This window comes from Microcebus murinus, chromosome 13 (genome assembly GCF_040939455.1).
Source record: "Microcebus murinus isolate Inina chromosome 13, M.murinus_Inina_mat1.0, whole genome shotgun sequence".
In the NCBI taxonomy this organism is placed as follows: Eukaryota; Metazoa; Chordata; class Mammalia; order Primates; family Cheirogaleidae; genus Microcebus; species Microcebus murinus.
Window position 1 is genome coordinate 37,785,801 of NC_134116.1, and position 13,118 is coordinate 37,798,918.

General features: G+C 40.9%; 1 protein-coding gene across 8 annotated transcripts in view; it reads right to left on the reverse strand.

Annotated features, from left to right (window-relative positions):
* The window catches only part of LMO7 (LIM domain 7), a 196,754-nt gene that overhangs the window by 183,478 nt on the left and 158 nt on the right, over positions 1 to 13,118 (reverse strand). For 4 of the 8 annotated variants that reach the window (XM_012737061.2, XM_020290310.2, XM_012737060.2 and 1 more), the window contains exons 1-2: positions 12,916 to 13,071; positions 12,655 to 12,725 (exon numbers count right to left, since the gene is read on the reverse strand). In XM_012737061.2, the coding sequence (XP_012592515.2) occupies positions 12,655 to 12,723 (69 nt within the window). In that variant the 5' untranslated portion in view covers positions 12,724 to 12,725; positions 12,916 to 13,071. Of the gene's footprint in view, positions 1 to 12,654; positions 12,726 to 12,915; positions 13,073 to 13,118 lie in introns of those variants that run through there. The other 4 variants (XM_012737055.2, XM_012737054.2, XM_020290309.2 and 1 more) reach the window with 2 other exon arrangements.

Here is a 13,118-nt window from a genome sequence, read left to right on the forward strand (position 1 = left end):
TCCAGTGGACCCCTGCTCATGCCAATACCATGCTACCCACACAAATGCCCCCCACATGACTTTCCACACCTTTCTGGTTCAGACCAACCAGGACCTTCTCTAGTGGCTTCAAATGCTTTTCCCATCCTCAGACTTCCTGTACTATTAGAATACTTTCACTTTAGTGTGAATTTACACTAATGCCACGTTAATACTGATCACTTTTCTATGCTTTTTATTAATAATTTAGCTCCAATTGTGAAATGAGAAAAAGAACAAGACAGAGGAGGATATATGGAACAGCCAATAGCACAACAGGGCAGGTATGTTTCAAAGCAGCAAGTAGGGTTATAAGACAGGGAAAGAAACAGAGGAAGATGACTGCAGTGGTTAAGAGCTTGAGTTTTTCTATTACTGATAAATTTAAGTTCAGATACTGGTTCCACCAGTATCAGATGCATGATGTTGGGGAAGAAACTGAACTTCTCTGAACCTCTCTCTTTTCTCATCTGTTAAAAAAAAAATTCTCATCTGATAAAAAAAAGAATAATATCACTTAATCTAAGTAACAACCAGGAAGAAACATAAAAAAACAAGTTAAGAGAAAGTCAGGTTGTACCAAAACAGACCAGGAGCTTTGGCTTCCCTTTTCCCTTCATTTCTGAACAAAGCTATTCTGAAAGCTTCCATCCTCACTTTTATGTGCTATTTCACAATGATTCCTGAAAAAAAGTGGCAAAAGGAGCACTTTGAAAGCATGAGATGGGCCTATGATGCTTGAGTTGAAGCAGAAGGTAGAAACTTTCCTATTCTCAATTTTTTTGTTGTTTTATTTCTAAACAGGGTAAAGCTATTTTCTGCTTCTCTGTCTCCAACTAGTATTGGGTACAGACCATGCTCAAACTGCAGGACACAACTCAATCAGTGAGTTGTGAGATCTTTTTCAGGAATAATATCCCAAAGTTTCATGATAACATATTAACCCCAGCACAGGATATTCAGCTAAGAAGGCTTGTATTCAAATTTCCTTGGACCTTTATCATATGACACTTGCTTACTTCAGGGTATCTTTAGAATTTAAACAAAGTTAATTTCTCATGGTTTAAATTTGCTTTTTCAAAAATATGTTGAACTTGCTCAATCTAGAACTCGATTTAAAAATTTTTTTAAAAATCTAATACAACAAAACCAGCTTCTCTGGCTGAGTGACACAGAGCGAGGAAGTCAGTCACATCACAGGGCAACAAAGATTTTTAAAGAATTAAAAGACATTTGTTCATTTATCCACTTATTTATCCAACAAATATTTATTAAGTGCCTATGAAATACCTGACACCATTTAAGCTTGAAAACAAAATAAGTTTTTGCACATAAGGAACTTATATTCTAGTGGGAGTAACAGCCAAACAAGATACACACACACACACACAGAAAATGCAAAGGCAAGTTATAAGGGCCAAAAAATATGATTATGGAGTGACAAGGAAGGCTACGGGGGCGGGGGGATGGGGATGGGGAGGTATCATTTAAACTGAGACTTGAATATGAGGAAAATGTATTCATGCAGAAGGAACGGCAACACAGAGACCCTAAGATAAAACCCTTCTTTGCACACTGGAGGAACAGAAGGAAGCCAGCATGACAGAGCACAGAGCATGACAGAGCAAGCTGAAGAGTGGAGTGGAGATGAGATAGGCAACCAGGAAATAGGTCATGTGGAGCTCTACAGACTATGGCTTAAATATTCAGATTTTATTCTAAATGTAATGGAAAGCCATCACTGGAGGAAGCAGCAGGCAGAGTTGACTGATTAATCACTGACTTACATTTTTAAAGAGGAATCTGACTGCTATATTGAAAGCAGGGTGTCTAGGCTCTTGCAAAAGCATAAATGAAAGGTGATGGTGGAAATGGCAAGAAGTGGTCCGATTCTGGATATATGTGAAGGTACAGCCCATTGGATTCCTTCACAGACTAGACTGGGGTGTGAGTAAAAAAAAAAAAAAGAATAAGAGTCAATAATGACTTCAAATTTGGGGACCTGAACAAATGGTGAACAATGGTGCCATCTGCTAAGACAGAAACGCTGAGGGGATGAGTAGATAGGTGGTGGGGAGGGGGAGAAACTAAGAGTTTTGTTTTGGACATAGCAGATGGGATATGCCTACCTGGCCTATAATGGGAAATGTCCAGTAGTTACACACACAAGTCTGGAGTTTAGGGACAAGGTCAGGGCCAGGAATATAAACATGGAAGCCGCACCATAGACAAGTTATATAAAGCTACAGGCTTGGTAACATCTGCTGGGGAAACATCACAGACAGACAAAAGACGACATGGGAAGATGAGCCCTTGGATACTCTAATATTTGCTGATGACAATAATGAGGAGGATTCAGGAAAGAAAAATTAGAAATATCAAGCGAAATGGGAGAAACACCTAGAGGGCAATGGGTGGAATGTTTTGAGAGAAAAAGTCATCACTAACTCTGCCTGATGCCTTTGACAGATTGAAAATATTGTCTCTTCAGAGAACAGGGTAAATTCCAAATTGGTTCAATACTGTTCAAGAAGTAAAGGCAACATGTTTGCTTATTTTCCCCTTCTTCAGGTAGAATGAAAGACTTTAAACTCTCATAAGAACAAAGAATTTCAGAATGAAAGTTTTTAATGAGGTTAGCAATGATCTCCCTTCCTTTTTTTTTTTTTTTTTTTGAGACAGAGTCTTACTTTGTTGCCCAGGCTAGAGTGAGTGCCGTGGCGCCAGCCTAGCTCACAGCAACCTTAAACTCCTGGGCTCAAGCAATCCTGCTACCTCAGCCTCCCAAGTAGCTGGGACTACAGGCATGCGCCACAATGCCCGGATAATTTTTTCTATATATGTTAGCTGGCCAATTAATTTCTTTCTATTTACAATAGAGACGGGGGTCTCGCTCTTGCTCAGGCTGGTTTCAAACTCCTGACCTTGAGCAATCCACCCACCTCAGCCTCCCAGAGTGCTAGGATTACAGGCGTGAGCCACTGCGCCGGCCTCCCTTCCTTTAAATATTATGAAATGGTGGTATAACAAAATAATTCAGGTATTTCTTTCCCTGTTCACACATCTAAATCCAATTTCAATCTAGTCAAGAAGGCAAAAATCTTTGATTATGGTCTCAACTTCAGTAATTACAAGTCTAAGACACTAACTAGAAAATATCTTCATCAAAAACATGACAAATTTTGAAGCACTGTACAGTCACAGTCTGCACAATTTTTGGTGTGCATGAACTACTGAAATGTAGGTCACATAAGAAATTGATACTTTTTATAAATTATCTTACAGAAGAAATTCCTTAGATATAATCTATCTCCTACTCTACCTCAAAGTATAACTCAATGTTATATAAAAATGTTCTTCTTTTGTAATACTTTAAATGATTTATTGAGCACTAATCAATTCACTAAGATATATCCAAATATGTAAATCTAAAGTCTGCAGTTGCTCAAGAAATGCCTATCAGCAATTCTGAAACTTATATAATATCTGATCATTGTGTACTTTCCAGGCAAACCTGTGCTGGTGAATAGTACTCATCACATGCAAAAAAAGAAAAATAACTAATCTTACAGCTTTAGACGAAATGAAGGCTGAGAGCCCATTCTCTTCCCAATTCTAAAATCCTTTTACCACAATTAACTGGCCTGTGTCACTCTGGCAGTAGAGAATGCTGATTAAGAAGACAGGCTGTGCAGTCCTTCATTGTTAGGGTATGTCAGTACAATGCACTTGCCACATGTCTTGCACGTAGTAGAAATTTAAAAATACTAGTTGCTTTAATTGTTAATTATTCACCTTGTCTTGTAAAACCTTCACTAGTAGGTAGCTCACTATTCAAGTCAACTTATTCTGGAGGAAGACCATTTTTTATTCATAAAAATGTCTTCAAAATACTAAGTCAAAAGTCTCACTGTGGCCGGGCGCTGTGGCTCACGCCTGTAATCCTAGCTCTTGGGAGGCCGAGGCGGGCGGATTGCTCAAGGTCAGGAGTTCAAAACCAGCCTGAGCAAGAGCGAGACCCCGTCTCTACTATAAATAGAAAGAAATTAATTGGCCAACTGATATATATATAAAAAATTAGCCGGGCATGGTGGCGCATGCCTGTAGTCCCAGCTACTCGGGAGGCTGAGGCAGGAGGATCGCTTGAGCCCAGCAGTTTGAGGTTGCTGTGAGCTAGGCTGACGCCACGGCACTCACTCTAGCCTGGACAACAAAGTGAGACTCTGTCTCAAAAAAAAAAAAAAAAAAAAAAGTCTCACTGTGACCAATTGGTTAGTACTGCCCTCTGAATCCATATGACTTTTTTAACTTTTCCTGCGTGATAACCCCCTTCGTGATTGAAGACAGACATAATGTCTAGTGCTATATACAAACAACAACAAGAAAATACACTTAAGCATCAAATTGAGCATTCTATACCTAAAATTAGAACCAGTCTTTGAGCATCCTATTGGGGATATTTTATCATCTTTGGAAAGGCTATTTAAAGGGCTGTGTTATGATTCATCTGTAGGGCTTGCTAATGCTCATCTGCTTGAGCAAAGCAGCAGATGGGGTGTGTTAAACCTCTGTTTCAAAGTTGTGCGTATATGACAGCTATTATCCTTAATAAGAGCTTTGAGCACATCAAACGTGTTTTTAGGAATCAAAGAGTTAAGTACAAGTGAGCACAATTTATCATTTCCTCAGGCTCAAATGCATTTGTTATAATTAACAGGCTTAAGGACATGAGCAAACATCAATTTAAAAAGCCAACCTTTTGACTGGGCACAAAACATTCATTCAACAAGCATAAATAAAATATATTTAAGAATATTCTATCAGGAACCACAGAGCACAGGAACAATGTAAACAATTCAATCTGGAGATGGCAAATAGAAGAAACAATTCACCTACAAAGTACATTTTCTCCCAACAGGGTTGAGCCAATTTTTTGATGCTGCTTTTCTTTTCTTTTTCTTAACGAGGTTTACAAAGCTAGTCGTTTTCTGTAACTCAACTGCTATTATGTTGAGAAGCAGTTTTTGTTTTGTTTTGAGACAGGGTCTGGCTCTGTTGTCCAGACTAGTGTGCGGCGGCGCCATCATAGCTCACGGCAACCTCCAATGGCTGGGCTCAAGTGATCCTTCTACCTCAGCCTCCTGAGTAGCTGGGACTGACTATAGGCACATGCCATCATGCCTGGCTTATTTTTTATAATTTTTTGTAGAGACGGGATCTTGCTATGTTGCTCAGGTTAGTCTTGAACCCCTAGCCTCAAGCGATCCTCCTGCCTCAGTCTCCCAAAGTGCTGAAATTACAGGCAGGAACCACCTCATAGGCCAAGAAGCAGTGCTTTAATGGAAGGGCAGGAGATCTCAACAGCAGTCCCAAAATGCTCAGTGTCTCCAATCAACAGGAAAATACAAATCAAAACCACAATGAGGTATCACTTAACTCCAGTGAGAATAGTGTTTATCAAAAAGTCCCAAAATAATAAATGTTGGTGGGGATGCAGAGAGATAAGAACACTCATACACTGCTGGTGGGACTACAAATTAGTACAACCTCTATGGAAAGTAATATGGAGATACCTCAAAGAGCTACAAGTAGAACTACCATATGATCCAGCAATCCCACTACTGGGCATCTACCCAAAGGAGAAAAAAGACACCTGCACTTGAATGCTTATACCAGCATTCTACAAAAAAGACACCTGTACTTGAATGCTTATACCAGCAAAATTCACAATTGCAAAGATGCAGAAACAACCCAAGTGCCCATCAACACATGAGTGGATTAATAAAATGTGGAATATGTATGCCATGGAGCACTACTCAGCCATAAAAAATGGGGAACTAACAACTCTTGTATTAATCTGAATGGAACTAGAAATCATTCTTCTAAGTGAAATATCACAAGAATGGAAAAACGAACACCACATGTACTCACCATTAAATTGGAACTAATTGATCAATACGTATGTGCACATATGAAAATAACACTCATCAGAAATCAAGCAGGGGACAGGGGAGAGGAGGGATGGAGAAATTCATACCTAACAGATACAATGTACACTATCTGGGTGATGGCCCACATAACTTTGACTCAAATGGTACAAAAGCAATTTATGTAACTAAAACATTTGTACCCCTGTAATATTCTGAAATAAAATAAAACAGCAGTCCCTTACTCCTCAAAGCACTCTTGGCATCCAGAGAAAGAGAAAGTTAGAGCACTGCACAGAAAGATAAGAAGCAAAACAGACTGAATAAATTGGCACATTCTACAGTCCTTCCCATACACTCAGGACATTACTCCTCTCTCAGCCTAGAGGAAACTTTAAGGATCTCTGTGCTTTACAAATGGCTGGAGAACACCAAGGTTTCAAGGCTTCCTCACAATAGCCAACTATGACTTTGTTGAGCCTTTTGTGACTTCATTTAGAGAGGACAGACCCTCCTTTTCTGTTTTATTCTTCCTTGTTGGAGAAAACCTAATGAGTCATCTGTTACACAAATGTTTAATATTGCTAGTGATTGAAAAAGTAGAACAACATGCATCTTTCATCTGCTTATTTAGAGGGAAAATACCAATGACAATTTCCAATTCTGGCCAGAATATGGAGAAGGTGCGCTTAACCCCTGCTGATGGCTTCAAATTTGCACAAAGCTTTTAGAGGGTAACTTGGTGATGTGTATCAAGAACCATAAAATCATTCATTCTTTTTGACCCAGTGCATCCAACTCTCTAACTGGTTCAAGGACACTCTGTTTTATTAAAGGTACAAGTTCTCTGTATTTTCCCCTACTTCCTGATAGAGATCCATTTCTAGCTTTCAGAGCATCAGTCAGTATACCAGAAGAATCCAGAATGACTGGCACTGTGCTGGAACCCTCCCAGTTCCTTGGGAAATACCGTGGCATGTCTATTTACATTTCCTGGAGGCTGTTCTAATGGCATCCCTGCGCTGGTTCCTATTAAATATTTGTGTGAATCAGTTCCTTCCCAAGAAAACTTTATGAACTCCCTCATTTTTTGCCACTCTTCTCTTCTCCACAATCCTTTCTTATTTGCCACATAAAGAGGTTGTGTTCAAGAAATAAAATGTCACATAAAGAAAAAAAATGGGAGGAAAAAAGGAACAAACAGGCATTAAGACATTTTTTAGCCACTCAAAACCACCCTGGGAAATCTATTGGAAGCTACAAATTGGAAGAGCGGTTGCTTATCAAAGGGATGGAGGATGATGTTCCCATCTGCAAGAGAACTTTCTTGAGTGGCAAAAATGTTCTACATCTTGATTGGGGTGCTAGTTGCATGGGTATATATATTTGACAAAACTCCTGCCACTGTATACTTAAAGTCAATGTATCTCATTGCAAGTAAACATTACGTCAGTAAGAATAAACTACTCTGAGCAACTCTTGAAAACTAAGCTGTATGCAACTTGAAGATCTCACAACTTAAAAAGTGCATCTGCTCCAGCCTAGTGGGCAAACATGTCAGCCCCACTGCAGTCTGGGATCAGATGCTGCCTCCTCTGGAAACTTGCCCTGACTCACTAGGCAAACCCAATATCATCACTATTCACTATGCGAGCGTCCATTATAGCAACTATCTGCCAGCGCTGTTAAGTTCATTTGCACATCTGCTTCTCATGGAGGATGCCTTTCTCTGAAGGTCCGGGTTAAGGGCTAAGAATTCAGTGATTGACTCAACAAACCCAGCAAGTGCCTGGCACACAGTAGGCACATAATAGGTAATTTTTTGGATGAATAAATGCAAATCCCCATGAGGGAAACCATCATATAGAAGGTAGGAGTAGAGCCATGTGACTCAGGAACAGGGTTGAAGCAGAAGAGGAGATGCGGAGTAAATAGGCAAGCACACACTGGCGCCCAGATGAAGACATATCCTTGTGGCAGGTGCCGACCAAAAACACAGCTTTAGACACTGAAGCAAGTTTCCTTTATGAGAATAAATGAGTTCTGGTCCTTAAAACCTTGTTTTTAAATTTTATTAAGGCTATAACCTTAAGATCATACTTTTACCTAACAAGCATTTATCAGGTACCATGCCAAACACTGAAGCAAAAGATACTATTCCTGCCCTCAGTTAGCTCATTGTCTAATATAAAAAAACAAATAGAATTATGCCACAGAGTGCAAAAAGAGTGAGCAACACAGGAGAGAGACGAATGGGTTGGGGTGGAGGTTTGGTGGTTCAGAAAAGGCATCACATAAAGGTTGGTTTTAGCCCAAGTATGGAAGAATGAACAGCAGTTCACTAGGTAAACAAAGAGTAATGAGTATTCCATACAGAAAAGCATGGAGGTAAAAAAAAAAAAAACACATCTTGTGCGTGGGGAAACACAGCAAGGGATTTGGGGGCACAAACTGCTTTACAGTAAGCGTCTCATTCAACTGGAACAATCGTCATGGCAGGAGAAAAGGAGAAAACCAAGGCCTGCAGGATTTAAGAAAAAGAACCAGAAATTGAAGAACTATTTGATTCCAGAACCATACTCTTCAACTCTACACTACCTGGCAACTACACAAGTAGTTATGGAGAAAATGACCAAAAATAAAGATAGATATAGGCAGGAACTAGATTGTAAAGGGCCGTGAATGCTACACTAAGGATTGTGGACTTTAAAATCTTTTCATGACTCCCCAGAAAACAAGGAACTAACAAAATCAGGTTTATATTTTGAAAAAAATATTCTTACACTGCAACAGCTAGTGTAAGAATTACTTTCTAACACCACAACTTTTTAATATTTACCATGATAGTATTTTCAAGTTTAATACCTGTTGATTGAAATCACCAAAAATGCTTCCATGAATTAACATTTTCACAAGAATGTTTTTGTCTCGATACATATGTCTGAAAAGCAATAGTACAAGTCCATGAGACCTTCGTTTAGTCTGCAGACAATACTAGTATGTACTGAGGATTCATGTACCCCAGGCAGACTCCTTCAGACCAGACTTACTGGTTGGCAACCACTAGTACAAAGGACGAAGTTTACAGAGAAAGAGGGAAAACACTTAGAAGGATTTTGCTAATATCCATGGGGGACCCACAGAGTACAATTCTTTAAAACACTTAGTACTAAAGGCAAACAAAGTATGTTAAAAGGTGGTGACCGGCAAGCACATCCCTGAAAGATGGGGACAGGTAGAAAACAGAGCAATTAGAATTAAGTGGAGAAGGACTCATATTCTAGTGCCAGACTTGGCAATGAGCTCAAGTTGGCAGCCCTTGCAAGGTGATAACAATACTGACAGAATCAAACCCAGAGATAACAGGAAGAACAGGTGAGCAGGAAGGTGGTAAATTAAGTTAGTCTGTTTTGCTCCAGACATAAAAATTGCTGCTGTATTTAAGCCTCAACCTAGATGGCAATATTAACTCACAGATTAGAAACTGTGACCAACCAATGCAATCTCATTGGTATTTTGTCTGTTTACTATAAGGCCTTTCAACGCTCCCAAACACAGAGACAGAGGCAACTATTAGGTACAGAAAATTAAAAGGTACTGTAGAAGAGGACTAAAATTAGAGAGTCCAGGCTGTATTTTCTACCACTTCATCACTCACTCCATGACCTTGCCAGAATCAAGCTTCCCTCTGTCTTTGCCTTCAAGCCATTACTTGATTTTAAACCAATGTTTAATCATAAACCAGCCCTGCTACATTATTAATATTTCAAACAGCATTTCCAACCAGATAACAATCCAATATCATTATGTTGAGCTATCTTAAAGGGTTGCATTCCTAAATTTGTTTTGAAATGCAAAATTAGGCCCTGAGTAGACAAACTGGTTCAGTATATATACTCAAGTATATAAGTACATTTGAAAATGAATAAAAACAGGATTCATAAAATGATAATAATTGGCAGAATAACAACCATTAGCCCTCACTCTAAAAAATTAAAATTTAAACACTTTAATTTTGGGCATAAACAATTTTAATAACACATTAGCAATTTAAAACACATTAGCAATTTAAAATCACAGACGAAAATGGTAATGGCAAGGACATACTGACATGGAGTCTGGTCATCAAAGTTTTACAAGGTTATTAGAGTTTCTTGACCTTGGAATATTCAAAGCTGGAGTGAGAATAAAAGCACATTATATTCTACATATATAGTATGTACATATGTATACATATATAGTACTATATGTCTACAAATATAGTACATACACGTATATACATATATAGCCCACTTGTGTTTCAATAATATGTAGAGGAGAGGGACAGAGGGCAAAATGGAAGAAGAATATTAGCAAGCAGGAAAAAGAATACTTTATAAAATGCACTTTGGAATCAACATTTTATTTTCAAATTAGGGGTTCTTAGAATTACAGAGGTTGTGGCAGTGAGAGTCATTCATTGCACTCCCTTTGGCAAGAACAATATTTTAAAGTATGTGCTTTTGTGGTAAAGGCAAAGCTGGCCAGAGAGATAAATGTGGACACTAACTGGAAAAAGAAAACAAACCTAACAGTCAACATACTGCCACCACTTCAAATGCCCGGCGTATTCAGAAAACACATGTGAATGTGTAAATTATTCACATACCTTCAATGAAGGCGAATTTAGTGCCTTGCTATGAGTGGCATGGGGAAAGAAATACTTGCCTAATTTTAATTTGATTAACTACATTAAAAGGAGATGACAATAGCTTTAGAAAGACTCAGCCTTCTGCTAATGATGAACAAAACACAGAGTGGCCAAATCATTGCTGATAAACACCTTTAGATAGGAGTAGAAAGATGAGCACATTTCCCATGATACCTTCTATCACAACACTTTCCTCAAGTTCATTATATACAAACGTCTCACAGAAACCCTACATAATTGTGAGCAAGACAGAACAAGGAATTCTTAGTTTTCCAAAATCTGCAGAACTCAAAAAAGAGAAGGGTGTGGAACCACCCATATTCACAAATTTCCTGAAGCAAACACAAAGCATGCAGATGCAAACTCCACACAGGAGCCACATGTGACCAAAAACTGTCCCTACATTTCTTCCCTTCTCCCTCCCTCCCTCCCTCCCTTATGCTAAAACACAAAATGGCAAGTCTAATTGGTTTTCTAAAATTATGCAGCACAAACACAGCTAATGGAAAATTACAGTTGGAAGCCTTGACTTTTCAAAGTTTATGAATGTGGGAAGTTATTTCTCTTAACTACATTGCTGGAATTTTTACACTCCCATTTCAATTCAAAATACGGTGTATATTCCTCTCTCAACCTCCTCACACCAGCCCTCTTGTTAGGACAGGGGGCCGTTTGTCGTCTGTGGCCAACGTATCTTGCTCTGTAAACCTATATCTTACTCCTGCTCTGTAAACCTATCTTGCCCTTCCTCAATAAACTTCGTTTCACTCTTGGGGAGGAGGGAGGAACCTCCTCACACTTTTCCAAGTCACTTTCATACCAGTTCAAAATTTCAATCCAAAAGTACACCAAAAGCTAATTTCTTAGATCTCCCTACTGTCTAGTAGTGGATAATGCTACTTACATTTCACATTCTTTTATTTACTGCGAGAAATGTAACATTTAAAGTTTATCCTCTTTATTTTTTCCATATTACATACATGTTTTTTAAAGAAAAATAAATTATTTTAAATACTGTTTGCTTTGGAATTCCTGGATATGTTGTTTTCCTGTGGTCTAATCTTATTAAACCTAATTTGAAAGTTTAAATATGTTGAATAAACCAGCACGTGGCATCAATAACTCCTAAATGACTGCAAGGCTGGTATATGCAACAATTTTTTTAACAAGCAGTTGTTTCTGATTCACATCTGCTTGGAAGAACTTTTTTTAGCCTCATTTTAAAAGTCATCTTTTTCATCCAGTAGAATAACAGCTGGAATTCCTGATGTTAACCTTCCGTACAGACAGACGGAGCTTCAAGGCGTTGATGGAGAGACCGGCTCCTTTTTCGGGGAGGAAGAAGGGAATGGAAGATGTCCTCCGTGAGGCACAGCTGGGAAAGTAACAACCCTTCAATGAGACCCCAGGATATCTTAGTCTCATCAACGCCAAAAACGAAGTACATGCCCCGACCCCGTCCCCCTGGGTTTGGCCACTGCCCTAGAGAAATCGTCTTTCCAGGTGTGCAGCGGTGTCTTACCTCCTGTGCTCCCCCCACCCCACCCCGCCCGCCACAACACACTGAATACACCGGCTGCTCAGCTACTGTCAGGCATCCCCACTTCTAGCCACCCCGAAAATGCACCCGAGAGCCCTGGCCCAGCTCTTGCACTGCGCGCTCCGAGCTGTGCCCGGGAGAGACATCCCTGGAGAGCCGGAGCCGGCCAGGGCTGGTCCTCAGGGAGGCGCGGTCCCGGATGAGGTGAGCGCGGGCTCACTTCTGCCCTGGCAGAGCAGCTCCGGGACGCCGGCGAGCCCGTCGTGGGGTGGGCAGCGCTAAGCTAAGTGGGACGTTCACATGTAAGACAGGCAGAACTTGCAAAGTCCCCAAAACTGCACACACAAATCAGTTTTCTTTCCCGTGCCAGCTAGAGAGGCGGCAAAAGCGCAGGGTAGCGGGGGGCCGGTGTCACCTCGCGACACACGTCCCGAGGGTAGCAAATTCGAGCGGAAGGGAGAGCAGTAAGAGACACTCACCTCCACCCATCTCTGAGCCTCGGCGAACGCTAAGGAACAGTCGGCCTCTGCCTCCTCCACCCCTTCCATGACTAGGGCAAGAGAGGGAGAGAGACTCAGTGGGGGAGCGGAGGGGCAGGGGTCCTCCCTCCCCCCACGCGTCTGGGCCCGGCGGGCAGGGAGGGGACACTGCCCAAAGCCGCGCCGGCCCCCTCCGGCTGTGCGACGCCCGGGCTCTTTCCCTTTGTTGCGCTCTGCAGTTTGCTAAGGTTTCCAACCTACAAGAACTCGAAGGCGTAGCTTTCTCTAAACTCCTGAAAGCCACCCAAGGTCCGCGGGGACCCGAGCAGCCGGGCCGGGCGCGGGAGGTGAAGGGGGCGACGAGAGGCAGCGCGCCGCAGCAGCCCTGACGACAGTTTGCACTTCAAAAGTCGCAGCGCTGCCGCCGTCCTCCCCGCGGTGGCCCCGCCCCGGCCCACCCCGCC